This window comes from Oncorhynchus kisutch, linkage group LG18 (assembly GCF_002021735.2).
Source record: "Oncorhynchus kisutch isolate 150728-3 linkage group LG18, Okis_V2, whole genome shotgun sequence".
NCBI classification, from domain to species: domain Eukaryota; kingdom Metazoa; phylum Chordata; class Actinopteri; order Salmoniformes; family Salmonidae; genus Oncorhynchus; species Oncorhynchus kisutch.
This window is the reverse complement of record NC_034191.2, coordinates 47,098,594-47,124,865: the sequence shown is the minus strand read 5'-3', so window position 1 is coordinate 47,124,865 and position 26,272 is coordinate 47,098,594. Positions and strand designations below refer to the sequence as shown.

Below are 26,272 nucleotides of genomic sequence, written 5' to 3'. Positions count from 1 at the left end.
AGGAGTGTTGGCTAAGCCCAGGAGGGAGGGAAGGAGGATAGGAAACTCCAGGAGGAAATAAGGAAGAAGGAGGGGGAAGGCACAGGGGTGTGTTGAGTGAGCAGCTCCAGAGGGATCTGGGTAATCCAGAGTGGAGAGGCGGGTGTGGTAGAGGAGATGGAGGAGGAGAAGTAGTATTATTCAGACTGGAGCAGGAGAGGTTCTGCAATTTGAAATCTCTATAGTCCCTCCGTAGACCTCTGCCCTGCCTCACGGGTTGAAGTTTCAGCCCAGGGTTTCCCATGAGTAGTCAAGGAGACGGCTTAGAGACCCTAGCTTTAAGACTGCGTTAGATCAACACAACTGATAGCAGAGTCCAGATTCCTCTCCTTCAGAGAAGACCTGGAAATAGAGAAGGAGAGCCGGGCCAAACAGGATTCATCAGAAGGAAGCTATCGAAGAGACAGATAGTCAAACACAGTGCCAGAGGGCTGCTGCAGTAGGCATTTAGCTATCACGTCTCTTTGACGTCCTATCTTTCTTACAAAAAAACTAGTTCAGTTCAAATACATTTTCACATTTGTGTAAGACACTGGAAAGGAATTTAATAGCACAGATTTGTTCCACAGTATGTTTTTGGGCCTCATGATCAAAGTGTCATTTTCCATGTTAAAGCCAGGATTTGTGCTGTATACTCTATTTTGATAAACAATGCAAGACATTATTTAGAAAGGCTTACACAACTGGTATGCAATCATAGAAAACATTCCTAATCTATTCACCAGGATGCATCTGATTTATATCCATCTGCTTACACGATGCGTGATACAACACCTTTCCCTTTTAAGACCTGCATGCGCTGCAGTTCCACTAAACAAGGCCTGTCCGAGTTGTCCTGTTGGTAGAGCTTGGACAGGGTAGGTAGTGAGTGTTTAGATAATAAGTGCTTAGATAATGAGTGCTGAGGTAGTGAGTGTCGAGGTAGTGAGTGTCGAGGTAGTGAGTGTCGAGGTAGTGAGTGTCGAGGTAGTGAGTGTCGAGGTAGTGAGTGTCGAGGTAGTGAGTGTTGAGGTAGTGAGTGTTGTGGTAGTGAGTGTTGAGGTAGTAAGTGATGAGCTAGTAAGTGATGAGCTAGTTGAGGTAGAGCAGCAAGCCTGAGTGAGGCAGGGGGGGATAAACCTCTCTGTGTTGCTGCCCAGCAGTGGGCCCTATGTTTGGCGTTGACCAGGGTGCACAACTAGATCCAGCTGTTTGGCACCACTCCCCCTGGCTGCCTGGCAGCCTGCCCATCCCACTACTGCTGGCACACGGGCGCCAGATGTTTACACGCTAAAAACACTTCCTATCACAAAGCGCCCTCCTCCCCTCCCTGTTTGTGTGTGTGTGTGTGTGTGTGTGTGTGTGTGTGTGTGTTTTAACCCTTTCCATTTTCATAAGGGTTCAAGTAGCCCCTCGTGTAGTGTGGGCAAGATGCACTTAAATAGACATAGCTCATACTGAACTTGTCCTACAATGGATATCAAAACACAGCATTCTAGCACTTGCTTGAGGGATTGTATACCATAGGGTAGATGTTGCAGTTGAGGTGAGGAGACTTGAACTTATATAGTTGTATGTTTCCAGCCCATGCAACAACTCAGCAGCTTCTCTCTCAGGGGGTAAAAATAGCAAAGTGCTGATATTATGCAAATGTTTTATCTGGGGAATTAGATACTTCTCTCTGACAGTTGTGACGAATCATTTCCCTGCCTGAAATGATTTCCAAACGCATCCTCAATTTTTCTCCCTATTCCCTCTGTTTCAATTGCTGTTCCTCAGTGTAAAAAGTGTATTTATGCCTGATCAGCCTTACAGCAAGACAAAAGGCACAAGTCTTGCAGTTAATTTGTGTCTAGGTTTATTTTGAGATGTTTTAAGTGCACTTCTTAGTGAACATTCTAAGGCAGTGAGGCTTTTTAGTTCAGTTATTTTAATGAGGTCTCATTTGGGCAGGGCCTCCTGAAAGATGGCTATCAACCACTGCTTTTCATTACTCTGTCCTGAGACTGGCTGAAGAGGAACATTACTTAGTAATTCCCTCAAAAACACATTGAGTCAATACATGCAACCATGATTCAATGGCATGCAAAGAGATATGTGCTTTGTCACAACTTCTGGCGTAAAAAGGGCTTTATAAAATAAATGTTATTGGCTTTAAGGCTGATTGTCTGTAGCAGTGTCATCTCTAACATTTTTCTCTCTCTTTTTCTCTTTTCTCTTTCTCTTTATCCCCATGTAGCACCGCCACAGTTTTTCCCTGCTTTCCATCCACCGGTGCCCATCGACGACAGACATGCCCAGGGTCGCTACATCTACGAGCCGTCCCCCGTTCCCCCTCTACACGTGTGAGTGTCACAGACTGTACACACACACACACACACACACACACACAACCCCCCCATCCCTGTACACATCCACTTCTTCTTTACATAAAATAATGCAAAGGAATTTGTACAATTCTACCAGTGGGAAGTGATTTGGATATCAGTATCATATCATTGGTATCAGCAAGAACCCCCAGTAGTGTTAATGGCAATATTAATAAGATGCTCCTGTTTCCAACACCCCAAGGCATGTTGCATCCTCCTCAGAGGTGCTCTGTGCTCCCCTGCTCTCCAGATCAAAGGTCATGGCCCTGTCTGGGAGTAACATGATCCACATGTCAGAGACACGCAAATTAACATGTGCCAGAAACATGGAAACTAGGGCCTCTGAGCATGTTATTCTCATAAGCACAGTGATCAAGTCTTGTCAACTCCCAACCTGACATACCTTCACTGACACACACATCTCAACTGACACACACACCTTCACTGACACACACACACATCTCTTCTGACATACGCACTGCACTGTACCATGTATGCACTCCCCCCCCCCCCACACACACACAAATAACACACATATTAGAATCCCTCTCATTCTAACTGTCTTTCACTCTCTCCCTTCTTTCTCTCTCTTTCACTCCACCGCTTTTGCTCTCTGTTCTGCCTGAACAGTGAGTGCTGGTAGTGGATGCTCTGTCGCCCTTGCATCACTAATTTCTCACCCAGAGACAGCAAGGAAGCGATCAGTGCGCGGCTGGGACAAATTGGATGGGGCAGCTACTTGGGCCACATTATGTTTGAAATTCTTCTTCATTATCAACCCCCCCATCCTCAGGAGTCATATCTCTCCCTTGCTGATGTGCCACTAAGCATAATGCATTTTTTATGTCTCCCCCCACCCTCACCCCCCCACCCCCCCCCATCTCAGAAGAGAGAGGGAGAGGCAAGGAAATAAAAAAAAGGGTTAGTGATTGATGCCCCGTGTCAAAGCAAACAAAATGGCAAATATAATTGAGCATTTAGCTTCTGCAGAGAACATGTGCCGCCAATACGGCTCAAACAAACAGCCGTGTTTGTTATCAGTCAGAGGCGCTTTGGAGAGATCTGGAGCACAGGTTAGGGGGAAGGGGGAGACATGGAACCCACTGAATTAAATGAAGGGGTAAGAGAAGTTGCGCAGAACGAACGTGTTCAGTCACTCGATCTCTGTCCGGATAAGAGTTATCTGGCTGGCGCGCTTCGTTTGCTCAGCCTGTCAGGGGAGTCGTGGTCGTGAGTCGTTGCCGTACTTATGGGCTGTTTATCCACTTGTATTGCTGCTTAATATGACACGCCACGCTGAAAGGCCCCATTTTTCATTATTACAAGGCAGTTTAGTGGATGATCTTATTCAAATTGACTTGGGTACTAGTACACACATTATCGAGTTACACGTGTTCCTTTGAGATCTCAAATCAAAGTTTATTTGTCACGTGCGCCGAATACAACAGGTGTAGACCTTACAGTGAAATGCTTACTTACAGGCTCTAACCCCTCTGTTCTCAATGCCATTACTCTTGCTGCTTTTCAGAGTAGGAAACAGTGTTACATGGTGTTACTGTTTAGGGTAAGTCCAATCGACAGATTACCGAGTTATGTAGGCTACTGTAGTTCCTTGGTTCAGATTTGGACTGTAACATAAACTCGGTATTGCTTGGGAACAATTTCATCTGGCAATTTGGTCTCATTGGATAGTGTTTTGGAATTCCTTACGAAGGAGCATTTTGATCCAGTCACCCCCAACAATGCCATCATGGCCCTGCACACAGAGAGAACATGCATGGCCCTGCAGGGGACAAGTGGGGGGGTGTTCAGACAGAAATATAGAATTGTTTTAAGACAAGCTCTCCTTAGTGAGCAGAATTAATCGTTATTAGCCCTCTTAAAGATATGGTTAAGTACACAGTAGAGTATTATTGGCATTACTTCCCCATACAGAGGTTTCATTACAGCGGGTAATTACAGTGGGTCTGGCCCCGCGGCGGTACAATCAATCTAGCTTTGAAATGCTAGCCGTCACGCTAACGCTAGCAGCGCTAAATGCTAGGACTTGGTCCGGTAGAAAAACACGCAGCCTCCTCATATTCTCATGATACATTCTGCCGTCCAACCGACGTTGCAAATTAACAGAATCCTGTCCTATTATTGTGACAGGTCTAATTGAAACATGTTTATTTATGTCCCGGCGCCGCAGAAGAGGGAGGAAGGACGGAGCGTTTGGCGAAGGCGCTAAGCTAAAGGCATCCGGTCGAAAAAATGAGACCGACGGAATTAAATTAAAAGCTCATAAAATGAAATATGCTCTGTATTAGCTGCTTGACACTTAATTTGCCTTCAAATGAGCGGAGGAAATCACAAATTAACTGTCCTTTGTTTTTCCACTCTCTCTCGCTCTCTCACTCTCCTGCTGCACGCCACCCCTATTAGGCAGGGAAGAGTGCAATTACAGGCAGGAGCTAGGATAATCGTTTAGTTTATGAATTATTGCATGGGAAGGCACCCGTGTGCCATTCAATATTAAAGATAGGATCAGGGGTTGCCTTCCTTGTGTGGGTGCATTGATGATGTACTGTTTCTGTGTGGAAATGGAAGTGATCCATTTCCACACAATAGAGGATGTCTATGTCTATGTCCTACATGTCTAAAATGGGAAACTGTGGAGTCTTTTATCAATACCCTCGGCATATAGAGCTCTGACCAACCACTTTTTAATGACTATAGAATAGGACCTCAGTGCAGCTGATCTAGGATCAACAGCCCTCTTCCCCACTACCTCAGTGTCTCTGACTAAGAAACAGCTGACCTTTTCCTCCTCTAGAGAGTATGCTTCCTCACTTCCTGCTTAAATAAACACATGAATCAGTGAAGAGCAGACTCCATGGAAGCTCTCGTCCCCACCGTCGCTCTCATTGTGTTGGCCTATATTCATCGGGAACTGGGGGGCTGTGGGGCTTTGTGGGGGATGCTGGGGCCTTTCATAGGGGATATTATTGGCCGACTGACGACTACCGGTGGAAACAAAAGGCCCTCTCTTGTGGCACAGTGCCTGGTCTCGGTCACCCGGAGACGGGCCGAGAACAAACAGAAGTATTTGACTACAAGTAAATTATCTGCATGGGAGTTTACTCGCGAGTTAGAGGCCCTTATGCTTGAATGTGGCCACTGAAACAACAAAACACTCTTAGGGGATAAGTAATTGACTTGCAACTGTTTGCGTAGTCACAGTCGTTGCCTTCGGAAAGTATTCAGACCCTGGACTTTTTCCATATTTTGTTACATTACAGCCTTATTCTAAAATGTATTAAATAAATAAAATCCTCAGCAGTCTACACACAATACCTCATAATGACAAAGCGCAAACAAGTTTTACGTTTGAATTTTTAAAATTAAAAATAAACAGAAATACCTTATTTACATAAGCATTCAGACCCTTTGCTATGAGACTTGAAATTGAGCTCTGTTACATCCTGTTTCTATTGATCATCCTTGAGATATTTCCACAACTTGATTGGAGTCCACCTGTGGTAAATTCAATTGATTGGACATGATTTGGAAAGGCACACACCTGTCTATATTAGGTCCCATAGTTGACAGTGCATGTAAGAGCAAAAACCTTAGAGCTCCAAGACAGGATTGTGTCGAGGCACAGATATGGGGAAGGGTACCAAAAAATGTCTGCAACATTAAAGGTCCCCAAGTTTGGAACCTCCAAGACTCTCCCTAGAGCTGGCCGCCCGGCTAAACTGAGCAATCGGGGGAGAAGGGCCTTGGTCAGGGAGGTGACCAAGAACCCGATGGTCACTCTGACAGAGCTCTAGAGTTCCTCTGAGGAGATGGGAGAACCTTCTAGAAGGACAACCATCTCTGCAGCACTCCACCAATCGGGCATTTGTGGTAGAGTGACCAGACGGAAGCCACTCCTCAGTAAAAGGCACATGACAGCCCGCTTGGAGTTTGCCAAAAGGCACCCTTAAGGGCTCTCAGACCATGAGAAACAAGATTATCTGAAACTAAGATTGAACTATTTGGCCTGAATGCCAAGCGTCACGGAAACATTGCACCATCCCTACGGTGAACGGAGCAAAGTACAGAGAGATCCTTGATGAAAACCTACTCCAGAGAGCTCAGGACCTCAGACTTTGGACAAGGTTCACCTTCCAACAGGAAAACAACTATAAGCACACAGCCAAGGCAACGCAAGAAGTCTCTGAATGTCCTTGAGTGGCCAGAGCCCGGGCCTGAACCCGATCGAACATCTCTAAAGAGACCTGAAAATAGCTGTTCAGCAATTTTGGAATAAGGCTGAAACCTAAGAAAATTTGCATTTGCTTAGGAATTAGCTTGAATGATCTACTCCTGAGTACAATACACAATGGAATGTTTAAACGTAGGTACTGTATCTCCACAGATTCGTATCCCACTCAGATAACGTGTGCGATTTGTCATGTTACCGTTTAGTTCTGCCACTTGTTTGTAAAGTCTCCTGAGGATTCTCTATGACATCATTTGTGTCGTAGTAATGATGTCAAAGTCACAATGTAAAGATGATAATGGAAATGGAAAACATACTGATTTGGCACAATGTTCTGTGTAAGTGGTGAATAGACACGTGGATTCTGACTCTGGAAGGGGGTGAAGGTGTGTCTGTGCGTATGTGCGCCTGTGTGTGTGTGTTGGGCCTGTAAAGGTATGCTAAGTCCTGTATGTGGTGTTATTGCATTCAGAAGTGTATTTGTACAGCTGTGGTCCCCAAACGGACTGTAAGGTATTCTGTGAGGCTACCAGGGGGAAAAGCAGCAGGTCCCATTCATTTCAACACAACATCAGCACTCTGTTGTCAGCTGCAGTGAAACCATCGTTAACTGCCCAAAAAATAGTGTAATTTATTTTCATGATCATTCCATCTTAGTAACAACATACTGAAACCTTTTTGAACATATTAATTGTTGTGCTCTCTCTCTCTCTCTCTCTCTCTCTCTCTCTCTCTCTCTCTCTCTCTCTCTCTCTCTCTCTCTCTCTCTCTCTTCTCTCTTCTCTCTCTCTCTCTCTCTTTCTCGCTCTGTGTCCTTTTGGCTGAGAGTAGAGTGTGTTCTTGAGGTGTACGCCATTTTGTTTGGTTATTTACATAAACTGTTGTCAGAGAGCCAAATGTGGACATTGAGGAGCGGCGCGCATAAAGACCACAGTCTTATCTCCACACCTCCCTCCAGATTTCTCATCTACTCCGGATGGTAAGACGCCTGGAATTGCACACACACACACACACACACACACACACACACACACACACACACACACACACACACACACACACACACACACACACACACACACACACACATACACACACACACACACACACACACACACACACACACACACACACACTTACTTCATGACAAAAGAATGACAAAGGCATAGTGTAACAGCTTTCATTGCAATTTCATGTGTTGAGGGTTTTATTTATTTTGGGCTGATGTTTCACCCTTTCTTACTGTATGTGAAGCTGTTTTATCATTTTTGTATTCATTCATTCAACGTTTGCAAACATTAGCAGTTTTCATTTTCTGTTTATTGAGTATACGTTTATTAATATGTTCATAAATCTCTCTAAACCATTTGTAAATTCCCTATAAATGAACCTGTTTAGTATAAGCCTATATTTATTCCTTTACCCTAAAAAAATCATGGTAATATTAAACCTTTATAAATTGTAATAAATATAAAATGGGACTCTAAATTCTATTAAATTCCAATGATAATTTTCTTATCATCTCTAGAGGATCTCTATGTGGCTTCTGTCAGTAATGAGAAGGAGGAGAGCAAGCCACTTTTCTCATCTCCCTCCCTTTTTTCCCCCTTATCCCCCGTTCCCTGCGAATTCGTAGGTCACCCTCCTTTTGGTGAAGTCACCAGGTTCCCCCCATCCACCCCTCCCCTCCTCCTCCCTTCTTTTTAAAAGACTTTCTCTGTGGCGTCAGGCTGTATTCGTTGGACAGGCAGTCACGCGGTAACTGGCTTCGTGATTAATGGTGTTTATTCTTGACAAAAGTCCCCTTTATTTATCTGCATTGCAGTTTCACCGATACTATCAGTCACCTGAATGAAACATTTTCAGTCATACCAATTTTGCAGTATAATTGAGTAGAGTCACTCCCCCCCCCTCCTCTCACTTTCCTCTCCCCTCTCTTCTCTCCTCTCTCTCCTCTGCCACTCTATCTGGCAGTCTTATCATGGCCACAGTAATTTTCGCGCTGCGTTGCTTGATATGGAGTGGCTGGCTTTAGCCTTATTTGACATAAAGCCCCTTCAATTTTCACTGGAGAAAAAAAAGGGAAGAAAAAGAAAGTTGCGTGCCACTCTGTGAAATGGGCGGGAGAGGCGGGGGTAAAGTCTCCCTCTCTTTTTTTTCTCAAGCAATTTCAGGATATAGAGAGAAAATGAGATAAATGCCTATAAGCATAATTGTGGGCAGTTTGAAGTTATATAATTTTTGTTGTAATACACCAGGTTTGAAAACCTAAATGGATGGTGTCTTCTTTTTTCCCCCCCAATGACTGTGCGATGAAGCGGGATATTTTCAAGGCACCTGTGCATTTTGTGGTTGATGGATACTGCAGGTTTAGAAAAAATAAAGTATTTGGTAGAGTAGACATGTGACAAGCCCTGCTCTGGTTTACAGTTGAGTACCCAAGGAAACCTGTTTAGACATGTTGCTAAATTCTACTTAAGAGCTGCTGTTACTACCATATAAATATATTTTAGTGATTCTATTACTATGCATTTGTTTTTTTAGGGCATATGGATTACATCTTTTAAAAAAATAATTCTGCTGAAACTGTGTTTTAAGAATCAAGGGTATTTATTCACACTAAACTCACAGCTACATAACCATTTTAATTGCAATAGTTGGTTGTACTGTGTACGACATTGTTGTTAGATTTGATGTCATATATGTTTGTTTCAACCCAGCTCAACAGCTGTTGAAATGCCCCTTTCATTCATTTGTAAATGTACCAAAAGAAATGAGAATGTGGCACTGGTGATTCACATTTTTATTGAGTAGTAACAATATGGGTCAAATGAATAACCCAGTCAGTCATTTCGCCGTACATTTCCTTTGATCTTTTGTAGGTTTAATTAATTTAAGACTATTACAGCAAATGATTTATTTGACTACAAGAATAATATCTATCTTTCTACTAGTGGCCTTTTGAATTTCCACATGTAACACAGTAGTACACTTGATTTTCTGTACAGAAATCTATTGCCCTCCTGTTTATATTTGAGATCTCAATTTGTAGCTCGCCCATGTTGCACAATGGAAGAGAAAGTCTGGAGGAGAGGAGATAACAGACAGGTGCTAACAGCTAGCTGTGTGTGTCAGTCAGCCTGTCACTGTGTGTATGTGTGCGTGCGTGTATGCGCGTGTGTGCGTGCGGGCCTGTGTGTGTGTGTGTTCAATCTGCCTAAGGTTAACAAAGCCTTGTGCTCAACTGTCAATTCCATAATGGGAAGATTCGACAGCCATGTCATTACATCACTCATCATTTCAAATATTAAGAAGGGTTTGTTGAGTAATGCTTTTCATGTTTAGATTTGTCTTCCAAATAAAGATTCAGAAAATAAAATGCAGATACAATTGTAACTGTATAACCTAAGTGTATGAACCGTTTATATGCTATAAAATAAATGTCAATGATGAAAGTGATTCATTATTATGATTTGAATTGACATTTAAATGATTCCCAAGTCACCATTATCACAGTGTTTTATACAAATGCTCTAAACCTTTTACAGGCCCTCTGTTTTAACATTTTAAATTGCATTTACCAACATTATTGACATTACAAATGTTGGCTAATTGACTTTAATATTAAATATTGATTATGGTAATGCTGTTGATAAGCAAGACCTCAGTATATCCCAGAATTCCAGGGCCCGTATTCATTAATAAACCTCTCAGAGTAGGTGTGCTGATCTAGGATCAGTTCTGCCTTTTAGATCATAAGGAATATGGTTATATGGACAGGGAGGACCTGATCCTAAACTGCACTTCTACTTTGAGATGCTTTATGAATACATTCCCAGAGGCCTGTCTGTTGATGAAGGGGGTAATGGGTTTGTGGGAGGGGCCAGCTGTCACATCAGTGCCTTCGCTTAATTGGCTTTGTAAAGGCCCCTCCCAACTTTCTACTGGCCTGGAGGTTCATGTGTGTGTTTGTTTCTTGATGTTTTTTTCATCTTAGAATATTATTTTCATAAAAAACAAAAAAATGTATATATATATATAGTAACAAGCATTTGTAAAAAGAAAACTGGAAAATAGATATTGCTATACAGAGTTCTGCATTTGAGAAAACACAACAAATATAATTATATCATGTCTGTCGGCATACTAACCTACTATTTAGTTAATAATTGTTGTTAGGTTAAAGGGGCAGTCTGGGATTCTAATCAGAATTCATGGCTATAGGGCCATATTTAATTCATTTAAAAGTGCCAAAAAATATGTACAGATTGCCACTTTTAAAGTGAGTCAAAATAATGTGATTGAAGAGAGAGTGCAGTATGTAGTCAGTGTTGGGACTCAGACCCTTGCTTTGTGGAGGCAGGCAGAACCATCCCGGTGGGCCGTCAGAAGAAAGTGTAGAAAATGTTGACTTTCCATTATTTCGACTTGTGCTCGGGGCCCTGGGAATTCACTCTGGGGGCCAGTTACAGCAAGTAACGAGATCTAGGGAACAGGGTCGTAAATTCTGCCTGCTTTTTGCTAGAAATACTTTCTTTTCCCCCTCTGTCCACTCCCTCCATCTCTCCTCTCGTCAAGCTTTAAGTAAATGGGGGGGAAACATAAAGGTAACAATGTATAATATTACCACATGTTGTCGATTTAAAAAAAACATTTGTTTAACATTTGTTAAACTGTTCTGAAGGCCATTGACAGCTTTAACGGTGAAGGAAATGAGATCATTACCTCCTCTCCTGCACTGACTCTACCTCTCCTTCTCTCCGTTTCACTCCTCCTTGTTTTGCCCTTTATACATTCTCATTCTCTCTTATGAGCTATCGTGGCATTTTGTAATTCTTCTTCTTCCTTCACCTCCTTCACTAAGGATATTAATCACACTCACATACGGCTACTCTATTCTTTGAGCACCGTGTTATCTCTTATCCAATCAAATCTGAAGTCCATTATTCATGTGTGAGAAGAATGTTTTCATCTCTCACACTGTGGTTTGGACCTTAACTGTTTGGAATGAGCAACAGACAGAGCCCATCTCTGCTGTCTTCATCTTCCATGATACCTCACTCTCTCAGAAGAGGGGTCAGCGTGTCAAGTATCTCTCTGCACGCATCATCCAGCGGGAGTGGCACAGTCCTGCACACAGCTGCGGGGTGCCGGAACTGTTAAAAGGAATGCAACTAGCATTTGGTGCTGCTCTGTCTGTGTGTATTTGTCAGTAGGTTGCATTTTGTGTGTCCAAAAGCGATCGCTTTTTAATAAATGAGAGATGCAAGTTGAATTAAATTGGACTGGAAGACTGGAAAGTTCAGCCAAATTTGGATATACAGTGAGTATACAAAACATTAAGAACCACCTGCTCTTTCCATGACATAGACTGATCAGATGAATCCAGGTGAAATCTATGATCCCTTATTGATGTCACAGTGTAGATGAAGGGGAGGAGACCGGTTAAAGAAGGATTTTTAAGCCTTGAGACAATTGAGACATGGATTGTGTACGTGTGCCATTCCGAGGTTGAATGGGCAAGACAAAATATTTAAATGGGGTGCCTTTGAACGGGGCATGGCAGTATGTGCACCGGTTTGTGTCAAGAACCGCAACACTGCTGGGTTTTTCACTCTTAACAGTTTCCTGTGTGTATCAAGAATGGTCCACTACCCAAAGGACATCTAACAAACTTGACACAACTGTGGGAAGCACAGTCATGGCCAGCATCCCGGTGGAACACTTTCTCTTATCTCTATCTATGTCATACTCTAATAACTCTATTTAATGCACCAAACCACTCTGAAGACAATATATCATTTATAGAGAACCTTTTGATGTTAGTGATGTGCTATGTGTGCACCTTACTGTAGTGGGTGAGATTGTGTATGTGTGTGAAACGTCTTTCTTCCTGATGAGGCTCAGGAATCCTCCGCCGCCTCTGTACTTAACCAACATAGACCCTGATAAGGTCAAGGGCCGGGGCTGTGGCCTGGGCTGGGGCCAGAGCTGCGGGGTCGGTGGTGCTGGGGCTGGGTACCACTATGCAGCTCAGCCCGTTCATGATTAAATATCAGGCAACTCCACTTGACATTTTATTAGTACAACTCCAGCAAGATGGATGAAATGGTAAGAATAAAGTAGGCTGTGTGTGTTGACTTTCCCACCTGCCCCTGCCGCCTGCCTGCCTCCTCTAACCAGTCTTTGCTTTCTTTTCCTTCCCCCTCTTCTCTTTCTCCTCTAACAGGAGTATATATTAGAAAACATTTGATGGATTTCTTTTTTCAGTGCTTGAAAGAGGACAATTATGTTTTTCTAAAGGTCCAATGCAGACATTTAAAAAAAATCTCAATATCAAATCATTTATGGGCAACAATTAAGTACCTTACTGTGATTGATTTCAATGAAAATAGTCAAAAGGCAACAAAAATAGCTTCTTAGCAAAGAGCAATTTCTCAAGCAAGAAATTTGCTAAGACTGTCTGGGAGTGGTCTGAGTGGGAAGGGAAAACTGAAATGTAGCTGTTATTGGCAGAGAGGTTTGGAACTCTCTTTCTTATTGGTCAATTAACTAATGTACTGCCTGGTGATGTCACTGGTGATGTCACCGGTGATGTCACCAGGCAGGCCAAAACTCATCCCACCAAAACGTTCTGAAATTTCAGGCGGTCTTTTCAAACAGCTCTTACACTAAAAGGGCATTATAATAAATTTCACAATTTCACAGTATTATTCCACACCTCGTAGTGTGGAAATATACAGTGCCTTCAGAAAGTATTCATACCCCTTGACTTATTTCACATTTTGTTGTGTTACAGCCTGAATTCAAAATAGATTAAATATATTTTTTCTCACCCATCTACACACAATAATGCCCCATAATGACAAAGTGAAAACATGTTTTTAGAAAATTTAGAAAATGTATTGAAAATTAAGTACAGAAAGATCTAATTTACATAAGTATTCACACCCCTGAGTCAATACATCGTAGAATCATCTTTGGCAGCGAGTCTTTCTGGGTAAGTCTAAGAGCTTCACACGTGGATTTTCAAAATTCTTCAAGCTCTGTCATATTGGTTGTCTTGCTATAGATTTTCAAGCCGATTTAAGTCAAAACTGTAACTCGGTCACTCAGGATCATTCACTGTCATCTTGGTAACCAACTCTAGTGTAGATTTGGTATTGTGTTTTAGGTTATTGTCTTGCTGGAAAACTTTTCAGTTCTTAACAAACGATTTCAAGCGTACCCATAAACATGCAGCCACCACTATGCTTGAAAATATGGAAACTGGTACTCAGTAATGTGTTGTATTGGATTTGCCCCAAACATAACACTTTGCATTCAGGACAAAAAGTTCATGTTTTTGAATATTTTTATTCTGTACAAGCCTCCTTTATTTTCACTCAATTAAGTTAGTATTGTGGAGTAACTACAATGTTGTTGCTCCATCCTCAGTTTTCTCTTATCAGCCATTAAACTATGTAACTGTTTTAAAGTCACCGTTGGCCTCGTGGTGAAATCCCTGAGCAGTTTCCTTTCTCGTCGGCAACTGAGTTAGGAAGGACGCCTGTATATTTGTAGTGAGTGGGTGTATTGATCCACCATCCAAAGTGTAATTAATAACTTCACCACGCTCAAAGGGATATTCAAGATCTGCTTTTTTTTACCCATCTACCAATAGGTGCCCTTCTTTGTGAGGCAATGGAAATCCTCCCTGGTCTTTGTGGTTGAATCTGTGTTTGAAATTCACTGCTTGACTGAGCGACCGTACAGATAATTGTATGTGTGAGGTACAGAGATGAGGCAGTTATTCAAAAATCATGTTAAACACTATTATTGCACACAGAATGAGTCCATTCAACTTATTATGTGTCTTGTTACATAATTATTTCGATCATGTTTTAATACTTATTGACTCAAGACATTTCAGCTTCTCATTTTTAATTCATAAAAAAATATATATTCCACTTTGACGTTATGGGATATTGCGTGTAGGCCAATGGCCAACATTTTAAATGTAATACATTTTAAATTCAGGCTTTAACACAACAAAACGTGGGAAAAGTCCAGAGGTTTGACTACTTTCTGAAGGCACTGTATGTAAAACACAGAGAATTTCACGTTTTTGACTGCACTCAGCCTTTAACCTGATAAATCCTCTTTGTTTTTCCTCTTTTCTCTATCTCCCTGTCCTCTCTTTCTCTCTCTTTCTGTCTGAAGGATTAGCCCTCTCCAGCAGCGGGACTCTCCTTCTTGGTCGCTGTATGTTTTGTTTGTGATTTGCTTGAGTCCGTCTGTGCAGTGGTTCATTTCATGAGGCCCACTGTGACAGAGTGAATTGAGGTGGTTCACGGGGCTCTCTCTCTAGCCAGTACACTGATACACCGCTGCCCTATCAGCCCTGGGCTACGTTCCCCTCTGGATCCCCTCTCCTCTCTCACTTAGGATGGGATATACACATACACACGCATGCACATATACACACACTCCCCGACCGACTGGCTCCAACCCCAACACCACAACTCATTACAGGCTAGAAGGGTTAGTGAGGCTATGGAGCGTAGAGGATACCTGACCCTATTTGTCTGCAGGCGTCAGTCTCTGTCACTGTGTAAGACACTGTGTGTGTGTGTGTGTGTGTGTGTGTGTGTGTGTGTGTGTGTGTGTGTGTGTGTGTGTGTGTGTGTGTGTGTGTGTGTGTGTGTGTGTGTGTGTGTGTGTGTGTGTGTGTGTGTGTGTGTGTGTGTGTGTGCGTGCTGCGTACGTGCGTTTGTAACACACAGGGGCTATGGAGACATTCTCTGAGAGGATGTGCTGGCGATAGGTGTACTCTTTCTGAAGCTGTTTTCTTTCAACACCCAGGAGTCCCCTATTCTCCTCTCTGTAGCCTGGGGCATGCCAGAGGAACTCAAACAAACCCTGTGAAAAAGGTTAAGTCCACCTGTATTTACTGTTGACTCTCACTTTGAACGAGAGCAACCTAGTGTGACTTTTTGGAAAAGTGAAATGAAAGAGAGTGGATATTTCGGTGTTACTTGGAGCACATTTATCGAACCGCAATGAACCGTAAAGTACGAAAGAGGAGCATAAAAATGGACATTGGTCTCATGTTTGTTGCCTGAACTTCCAAGCCCACTTGAAATTACATGAAAAAAGGCAGGCTCATTTTGTATGATTTCACTTTCATGTTTCTTTTTTTTTGTGAACACTTTGTTGATTTACTTCGATAGACATCCTTATCTCGATGGCTGAAATTAGGTTTAATTACGGTGTGGAAATGGTTTTCCAAACAGCCTGTGAAAAGCCTGCAGAGAAGCAAGCTGAAACATAAATGTTTCTTTAAAAAGGCTCATACACTCATTCATGGTAATAGTGTTTTGCCATAATTTGGAACAGTGCTATAGGGGCTTTTAAAGACAGCTGAAAAGTGTGTGGTACTACAAGTTGACCTTGCCTGCCATTTTACTCCATGGTAATTTCCAAGGTCACACAGTACAGTAAGTATGTAGACACTGTTCTAACGTTGGGTTTGCATCTCCTCCCTAATGATTACGTGTTCTTAATGCTTTGTACACTCAGTGTATATCCAGTGAAATGTGAAACACTGAGTATGACCCATGGGTTGTTCATCTCACTGACACTGCTCTCACAGGTTTGTGTCTTCACATTGTCGGAGCGCCGAGTTCACAGGAGTGTGTTTACTTGTGTGTGTTTGCGTGCGTGCATTTTTCTTTGAGTGTATGTGCGTGTGTGTGTCTGACACCTGGGCCCGGTTGTTATGACTTGAGCCTGTCACACTCATTGCCTCCTGTTGAACAACACCTGTTATCTTCGTCATAGCATGGAGTATCGTACGTGCCTGCTGAGATGTGCATTCTCCTAGCAAGACAACGATGTGTGTGTGTGTGTGTGTCTGCTTGTGAGAGAGAGATATCGAGCGCTCCCCCTCATCTCCACACAGCTTCCTGTGTCCAGTGATAGACAACAGTAGCGTGTAAAATATATAGGACATCCTTGCACACGCCCAGAGCTATCTATACCATAGAGAGTGATCCCCCCCCCCCCCCAGCCAACCCTTTGATGTAAGGGGTCACAGAACTCCCAGCCCCCCTTCTTAGCGCCAGGTGGGCATAGTTAGACCCCGGCACGATTGGCAACCCCATAGGTGCCCCTAAACACAACTACACACATGCAGCGTTATTGTTCAGGCAGGGTGGAGAGGAGACGGTCCAACTCATCAGGAATGAGGAAGTTCAGTAGGGGTGTCTGAGAGACATTCTAAAGCAGGGGTAGGCAACAAGATTCAGCCGTGGCCCAATTTTGGTCGGAGCGGATGGTCGGGGGGCTGGAACATAAATATAATAATTTGTACACTGCAAATTGACCACAACTAAACCCCAAAATAGGTTAAATTGGATAATATCAATAATATCATACCTTGATTACATTTTTCTATTTTCTTTATTAGTGGAAATACATTCCTATTTTTAGCTGAATTCCTGGTGATCTTTTTTGACCAAAAACGAAAATCCCCCCCCAAAACCCTGTTCTAAAGGATGATGGTATCAGGTATGAAGTTAAGACCCAGATGCAGACAACGTCAAATTAACAATGGTTTAATAATCCAACAGGGGAAGGCAATAGATCAAGGCAGGCAGGGATAAGTAAACCAGAGGTGGGGCAATGCTCAGGGTCAGGGGCAGGCAGGTGTACTCAGAGTCAGAACAGGCAAGGGTCAAAACCAGGAGGGTGAGAAAAAGAGAGACTGGAAACAGCAGGAGCTGAAACACAAAAACACTGGTTGACTTGACTAACAAGACAAACTGGCAATAGACAAACAGAGAACACGGGTATAAATACACAGGGGATAATGGGGAAGATGGGCGACACCTGGAGGGGGGTGGAGACAATCACAACGACAGGTGAAACAGATCAGGGTGTGGCAGATGGTTTCTTCACTGCGGTGGCAGGAGACAAACACAACATGAAGGTTAATGGTAGGATAAGGGTTTATTTAGTGTTTATAGATGTCCCTTAGAGTTACAAGTACACTCAAATTATATTGCTTTGTCTTTGAAATCATTAGATTGTCTAAACCACACATTAACCCTTCCTTACATAAGCCAATAAACCAATACATATATTTCAAACCAGGTTTTACTTTTACTCTTACTGTAAATGTTACTCTTACTGTAAACGTTACTCTTACTGTAAATGTGCACAATTCCTAATACCTACTGCTGCTTTATTTAAACCATGCAGCCACACAGAACAATGATATTATTACTGGCTTGACTTCTGATTATGATTTCTTGCTGTCAGTAGCTCCCAAAGGACCTTCCAGAAGTTACCATATACTCTAGCAAACTGTTTCCCTTTGCTTTCCATATGTGCGCACACAGGCACTCTCTGGCAATTTCTCTGTTATATTCAGACCACAAACACACACTTTCTCTCAGTAGTGAAGGCTCATGCTCCTGCTCTCTCTCATTCCTTGTGTGTGTCTTGTCTCTCTCACTCCCTTTCCCCCTGTATCGCCCTCCCATGTCTCTAACCCCCCCTCTCTCTCACTATCCCTCCCATCACTCCCCCTGTCTCTCCCTCTCCCTCCTTGTCCCTCTCCCTCCTTGTCTCTCTCCCCTTTTGTCTCTCTCCCTCTCCCTCCTTGTCCCTCTCCCTCCTTGTCTTTCTCCCTTTTTGTCTCTCTCCCTCTCCCTTCTTGTCTGTCTCCGTCTCCCTCCTTGCCTCTCCCACTCTCCCTCCTTGTCCCTCTCCCTTCTTGTCTCTCTCTCTCCCTTCTTGTCTCTCTCCCTCTCCCTTCTTTTCTCTCTCCCTTCTTGTCTCTCTCTGTCTCCCTCCTTGCCTCTCTCCCTCTCCCTCCTTGTCCCTCTCCCTCCTTGTCTCTCTCCCTTCTTGTCTCTCTCCCTTCTTGTCTCTCTCCGTCTCCCTCCTTGCCTTCCCCTCTCCCTCCTTGTCCCTCTCCCTTCTTGTCTCTCTCCCTCTCCCTTCTTGTCTCTCTCCCTTCTTGTCTCTCTCTCTCCCTTCTTGTCTCTCTCCCTCTCACTTCTTTTCTCTCTCCCTTCTTGTCTCTCTCTGTCTCCCTCCTTGCCTCTCTCCCTCTCCCTCCTTGTCCCTCTCCCTCCTTGTCTCTCTCCCTACTTGTCTCTCTCCCTCTCCCTTCTTGTCTCTCTACCTTCTTGTCTCTCTCTGTTTCCCTCCTTGCCTCTCCCGCTCTCCCTCCTTGTCTCTCTCCCTCTCCCTCCTTGTCTCTCTCCCTCTCCCTTCTTGTCTCTCTCTCTCCCTTCTTGTCTCTCTCTCCCTTCTTGTATCTCTCCCTCCTTGTCTCTCTCCCTTTTGTCTCTCTCCCTTTCCCTTCTTGTCTCTCCTTCTCACTCTCCTCTCTCTCTGCTCAGTGTCTGGGCTGGCTCAGGCTCTGTGTAGCCATGGCCTCTTTGATCACAGTGAAAGGGTTGGAGCTTTAAAGCGTCTGCTATTTCCACTGTCAGGAGCCCCTCTCTTCCCCTCTGGTTTAGACTTTCAGAGCCGTGGCAGGGAGGGCTGGCGGGGAAGGAGGGATGGAGGAATCAGGGGAGGGGAAACGCTGTCAACCCGGGCCAGGAGAGGCCTCTGACACCTGACTGATCTCTGCTCCTCTCTTCTCTCATCCGGTCTGGGAGCACAAGAAGCTAACCCACCTCTCTCTCTCTCTTCACATTTCTTCTGGTGGATGGAAGGATGGATGGAGGGTGTAGGAAGTGTTGGGAGCTAAAGTGACCATGGTTCTGTACTGTGTCTTTGTAATGGTAGTTAGCTAGCCTCTGGACTCTCTGAATACATTCCAAATGGCACCTTATAAATAGGCCACAACTTTTTTTTTTACCAGAGTCCTAAATGGAATATAGTGTTGTCAGGATACCAGAATTTTGACTTTGAAACCGATACCAGGTTTATTATCACAAAACCTATCATGATTATTATTATACTCAATACCAAAACAATACCACGGCAAAAAAATAAGGCGTATTAGCTTAAGTCACAGAATGGCACTTGATCCAGACAGATAAACTCAGCTACTGCTCTGTTCAATCGTTGGTCATCTTTTGAGTTCAGTATCATTACATTTGAATGTTCTTACGTCAACATTTTTCACAGACAGCCATGTATTCATTAATTATACAATCATACAATCAATTTGATTTTGTTTTTACCAATATAACTACATAACAACATAATGGTAACCATTTATTTGAATGATAAATCTCTATTGATAAACTGGCTAAATCAAGATATAGCCTAGGTTCATTCACAGTACAGGTGAATTCATATTCATTTGGAGTATGTGCAAGCATTGAGTTATTGAGCTTGTTTTGGCTCATTGCATGGGGCTACAGATCACAATCTGTTTCCCTTCCATTTGGGACAGATTTTACTGTACTGATAAACAACATTTGCATAGAAGTAGCTTATTTTATAAAAGAGCGCTCTGTCTCTTTAACCAGTGATGACGTCATTCATGAGGCAAGAGGGGGGAGCCCTATTCACACTCTGGCTGAATCACAAATCACCCCCTTCCTGTCACTACTCTGCCCCTGATTTGCATGTTCACGAATGCCTCCGCCATTTGCACAAGTGTCCCAAAGCTGAGGGAGTGAAAATTATCGAGGGTTAGGGGCTAATTAGACTCTCAGATAGCCACGTCGACCGACCCAGCAAGGCTGCAGGCTTCAGAACAAAGTGCTATCCCAACATACACTGTGATATGTTTGGACTTGTGCAATTTCATACAAAAGAATGGAGAGAAGTGCCTAATTATATGTCACATGCATTTGTTTGTGTCTGATTTTGAGACTTGACACATGTAACAGATGAATACCCCCCAAATTAAATGTTTAAACTGTTATTGAGGTTTATATCTTGTAAAATTACAGGGGAATTTGTTCATTTGAATTTCATACTTGTTTTATTATTTAAAAGTCAGGAGTGTCTCCCGACGCTGATGGGTTTATTGTTCCCCTCGCCACTCTCTCGAAGTCACACTTGAAGTTTCGTCGGCAAAATGTGAGAACGGAGGGCCCTCAGAGCGATTTGGCAGGGGCGAGGGGATGGTTTGAGATTCACCAACAGAATCAGTTCGCTGAGGCATTAGATAATCTTTGGGAGAGATGTGAAAGGGAGACCGATTTATGTTAATAAGGTTTTGGTGGCAATCATTTTTTAAGTCAGCATATCTTGCGTACTAGGGGTAGTGAATTGATCTTGGCTTGAGCTGTAAATAAAATCAAATGCTTCATAAACAACAGGTGTAGAATAACAATGAAATGCTTCCTTACAGGCCTTTCCCTCCAATGCAGAGATAATTAGAATAGAAAGATAATAATAAGAGGAATAAATAAATAATGAATAACGATAACTTGGCTATATACACTGGGTACCAGTACCGAGTCGATGTGCAGGTGTAACGTCTGCTTCCAACTCACACCCTCAAACACGTAGATCTGAACGCAGCTCACTTTCCAGCTCACACTCTCAACATAGATCCCCTGAACGCAGCTCACTCTCCAGATCCCAATCAACTCAATTCTAATCACCTGTTCACACACCTGTATGTCATTATCACACACTATTTAGTTCAGTTCTTTGCCCCCCATCACTGTGAGGTATTGTTTGTTTTGTGACACAGCTTTCGGAGTGCTGGGTTTCCCGTGATTTACTCATGTAAATTATTTTTTGAAATCCTGCCTCACTAACGACTCCTTTTCCCTGCCTGTACTTTAGCCTATCGGATTTCCTGTTATCTACCTATTGCCTGGACTAAGTTACTAGTCTTTTCCCTGCCTGTACTGTTGCCCTTTGGGACCCCCTGTGAATGACCTTCTGCCTGCCCCTGGACCCAGCTACCTGCCTCCTCCTGTGGTCCTTTGCAATAAACACCCTGCGCTTGAAACCAGCTCTCTGTCTCCCCTCGTGTTCATTACAGCAGGGGTATGAGTTATTTGAGGTAGATACATATAAGTAGGTGTAAAGTGCGGGATTGTCTGAAACCAGCGACTCTGAGAACTGATGAAACTGTGGGCTTGCACAACCAAATCATTTCTGCACAAACTGTCAGAAACTGTCTCAGGAAAGCTCATCTCATGCTTATCGTCCTCACCAGGGTGTTGACCTGACTGCAGTTCGGCTTTGTAACCGACTTCAGTGGGCAACTGCTCACCACCGATGGCCACTGGCACGCTCGAGAAGTGTGCTCTTCAGATGGTGGTCACACCAGAGACTGACTGGTTTTCTGATCCTCACCCCTACCTTATTTGTAAGGTATCAACAGATGAATGTCTGTATTCCTAGTCATGTGAAATCCATAGATTAAGGCCTAATTTATTCATTTCAATTGACTGATTTCCTTATAGGAACTGTAACTCCGTAAAATCTTTGAAATTGTTGCAGGTTGCGTTTATATTTTTGTTCAGTGTAATAAGCATTAGCCACAAAGTATGTGATGAGTCAAAAGTGTTAGTTCAAAGGGGGGGGTCAATGCGGTAGCTATTCGGCTAACTAGCACTCTTATTGTTTGGGGGTAGAAGCTGTTCAGGGTCCTGTTGGTTCCAGACTTGAGGCATCGGTATCGCTTGCCTTGTGGTAGCAGAGAGAATAGTCAATGACTTGGGTGGCTAGTCTTTGATCATTTTTAGGGCCTTCCTCTGACACTGCCTGGTATAGAGGTCTTGGATGGCAGGGAGCTCGGCCCCAGTGATGTACTGGGCCTTACGCACTACCCTCTGTAGCGCCTTGCAGGTAGATGCCAAGCAGTTGCCATACCAAGCGGGGATGCAGCCAGGATGCAGCCAGTCAAGATGCTCTCAATGGTGCAACTGTAGAAGTTCTGAGGACCCATGCCAAATCTTTCCTGCCTCCTGAGGGGGAAGAGGCATTGTCGCGCCTTCTTCACAGCTGTGTTGGTGTGTGTGGACAATGTCAAATCCTTTGTCAGGATCTTGAAGCTCTCGACCCACTCCGCTACAGCCCTGTCGATGTGGATGGGGCGTGTTCGGCCCTCCGTTTCCTGTAGTCCACAGTAAGATCCTTTCTCTTGCTGATATTGAGGGAAATGTTGTTATCCTGGCACCACACTGCCAGGTCACTGACCTCGTCCCTATAGGCTTTTCATCTTCGTCGGTGATCAGGCCTACCAACATCGTTATTGCTGGCATTGGAGTTGTGCGCGGCCATTCAGTCGTGGGTGAACAGGGAAACAGTAGGAAACTAGGCACACACTCCTGAGGGACCTCTGTGTTGAGGGTCAGCGTGGCGGATGTGTTGTTGCCTACTCTCACCCCTTAGGGGCGGCCTGTCAAGAAATCCAGAATCTGTAAGGGCACAAGGCGAGACCCAGATGCAGACACAGGAGGCAGATGGTTAGAGTCCAAGATGTTTATTAACAATCCAAAAGGGTTAGGCAAGAGAATGGTTGTGGACAAAAGGCAAAAGGTCAAAACCAGTTCAGAGTTCCAGAGGTACAGAATGGCAGGCAGGCTCAAAGTCAGGGCAGGCAGAATGGTCAAGCAGTCAGGAATGGAGTCCAGAAAACAGGCAAAGGTCAAAACCGGGAGGACTAGTAGAAGAGAATAGAAAAGCAGGAGCACGAGGAAAAACATGCTGGTTGACTTGAACATACAAGATGAACTGGCACAGAGAGAAAGGAAACACAAGGATAAAACACCTGGAGGGTGTGGAGACAATCACAAGGTGAAACAGATCAGGGTGTGACAGTACCCCCCCCCCCCCCCTCTAGGGGCGCCACCTGGCATCCTACCTGGGCGCATACCGGGGTGTCGGCGGTGGAAGTCGCGATGAGGGCTGGATCCAGGATGTCTCCTCCGGGCCGTAACTCTCCCAGTCAACCAGGACTGGAAACGTGGTCGAACACGGCGAACATGGCGTTTTACCGTGTATGCCGGATGGCCGTCAATGACATGGGGAGGGTGGGTGGGTCTGGGAACCGAAGACAAGGAACAGTGAGACACAGGCTTAATCTTAGACACATGGAAAGTAGGGTGAATACGGAGGGCATGGGGTAACAAAAGACAGACAGCAGTGGAACTAAGGACTCTAGAGATGGGAAACGGAACAATGAAACGGGGGGACAGTTTGCGAGACTACCCGAAGGGGTAGGTCCTGTGTAGACAGTTATACACTCTGCCCAATACGATAGCGGGGAGCTGGAGTCCAGCGGCGGTCCGCTTGTTGACGATACCTGGAGTTGGTCTTGAGAAGTGCTACCCGAGCTCTTCTCCTGGTACATCGACAGCGGCGGACGAACATCTGGGCCGAGGGTACGTTGACTTCCAGTTCTTGTTCTGGGAAGAGAGGAGACTGATACCCCATGGAGTACTCAAAAGGGGAGAGTCCCGTGGCTGAACAGGGAAGGGTGTTCTGGGCATACTCCACCCAGACCAGTTGACTGCTCCAGGTAGTGGGATTGGTTGAGACCAGGCATCTTAGGGTGGTCTCCAGGTCCGGGTTAGCGCGCTCTGACTGGCCGTTCGATTGGGGATGGAATCCGGAGGATTGGCTGGCCGACACCCCAATAAGGGTGCAGAATGCCTTCCAAAACTAAGATGAGAATTGAGGACCCCGGTCGGAAACCATATCCACTGGGAGTCCATGGGTCCGGAAGACGTGCTACACCATGAGCTGGGCCGTTTCCTTGGCAGAGGGAAGTTTTGGGAAGAGGGATGAAAGGAGCTGCCTTAGAGAACCGATCCACTACTGTCAGAATGACGGTGTTGCCATCAGACGGGGGAAGCCCAGTGACAAAGTCCAGAGAGATATGGGACTAGGGACGATGAGGGACCCGTAGTGGCTGAAGAAGGCCAGAAGGAGATTGCCGTGGAGTCTTGTTCTGTGCGCACACCGTGCATGGGGCGACGAAGGCAGAGACGTCAGGAACCATTGTGTGCCACCAGAAACATTGTCTGTGGAATGCTCGGGTACGGCGGGAACCTGGATGACAGGTTAGCTTGGAGGAATGAGCCCATTCCAGGACCTGGGACCGGACTGAGTTAGGGACAAACAGCCGGTTAGGTACGCCCCCTTCAGGTCCAGGCTAGGAGCGTTGTGCCTTGCCAACCAGGGTCTCAATACCCCAACCCACTGTGGCTGCAAGGCATGAGGTAGGGAGAATGGTTTCGGAGACCGAGGGTGTGGCAGAGGAACTGTATAGGCGGGAGAGGGCATCCGGCTTCACATTTTTGGACCCTGGGTGGTAGGAAATGGTGAAGTTGAATCTAGTAAACAAGAGAGCCCACCGGGCCTGCCTGGAGTTAAGACGCTTGGCTGTACGGAGATATTCCACATTTTTATGGTTGGTCCAGACCAAGAATGTCTGTTCTGCTCCTTCCAGTCAGTGCCTCCACTCTTCCAACGCCATCTTAACCGCCAGGAGTTCTCGGTTGCCTACGTCGTAGCTATTCTCTGCAGGATTGAGACGATGGGGACAGGAAGGCACTGGGGTGAAGCTTTTGGTCCTGGGCAGATCGCTGGGACAGGATGGCCCCCACTCCAACATCAGAAGCATCAACCTCAACCACAAATTTATGAGACGGGTCCGGATGGATGAGAATGAACAGATGCTTCAGCTCCACAAAGGCTTTGTCGACAGCTGGAGACCATGTGAACGGTACTTTGGGGGAGGTGAGTGCTGAGAGGGGGGCCGTCAGGGTGCTGTAACCCCGAATGAAACGGCGGTAGAAGTTTGCAAAACCTAGGAAACGTTGCAACTGCACCCTGGACGTAGGTTAAGGCCAATCCACCACTGCTTTCACATTTCCAGGATCCATCTGGACCCTCAGCAAGGACATATCCCAGAAAGGCGATTGTAGAGCGGTGGAACTCACACTTCTCGACTTTCACGAACAATTGGTTCTCCAGGTGGCGCTGAAGGATCTGCCTGACATGAAGAACATGTCGTCAAGGTAGACGAACATGCATTCCAGGGGACTACCTCATGAAGCTGGTTGAGAGAATGCCTAGAGTGTGCAAAGACACCGGTGTTTTACCCAATAAATTGGGTAAAATTGGGAGTTTATATATATATATATATATATATATATATATATAGAGTGTGCAACTCTTTATTGAACTAAATATAATATTTGACACATCATTGTTCACATGTCGTTAGGCCTGGTAGCCTACGATGCGCCTCAGGAAGTTTCAGTTGAAGGGTAATAAATTGTGTGAGACAAAACACATCCTTTTTTTAAAAACATAATTTAAGGTGCAAATTACGCTTTTTAAAGACACCTTATCCATATGGAAATGTATAGTACAATTTTGTGTAATAACCTTCTGGTGTAAAAGCCATGGAAAACAATGTTTTAAATGATAAGTAGAGATTGGTCTGAAGCCGGAAAATCATGAGCACCCCAATGCCTACTTCACCCATGTTCTACGTAGGTTTTCCAGCACACAGCTTTGACCTACTAAACAGAGGCAGGTCGCCCATTATGGCATTAGGGGCAGCACCCCACTTGTGATTGGTCCAAAAAATAAGTACAAATATTTTTATTAAAAACAATATATGGATTATGTTTTAAATTCTCATAAATGTGTGGTAAATGTTTAATTTTCCTATTGAACTTTTCTAGCGCTAGCAGAA

The 26,272-nt window shown here is 44.4% G+C and overlaps 1 protein-coding gene across 5 annotated transcripts in view; it reads left to right on the top strand.

Annotated features, from left to right (window-relative positions):
• The window catches only part of LOC109908822 (transcriptional activator GLI3), a 165,282-nt gene that overhangs the window by 97,257 nt on the left and 41,753 nt on the right, over positions 1-26,272 (top strand). For all 5 annotated transcript variants that reach the window (XM_031796175.1, XM_031796177.1, XM_031796176.1 and 2 more), the window contains one exon: positions 2,258-2,363. In XM_031796175.1, coding sequence (XP_031652035.1) covers positions 2,258-2,363 — 106 coding nt within the window. The remainder of the gene's footprint in view (positions 1-2,257; positions 2,364-26,272) is intronic.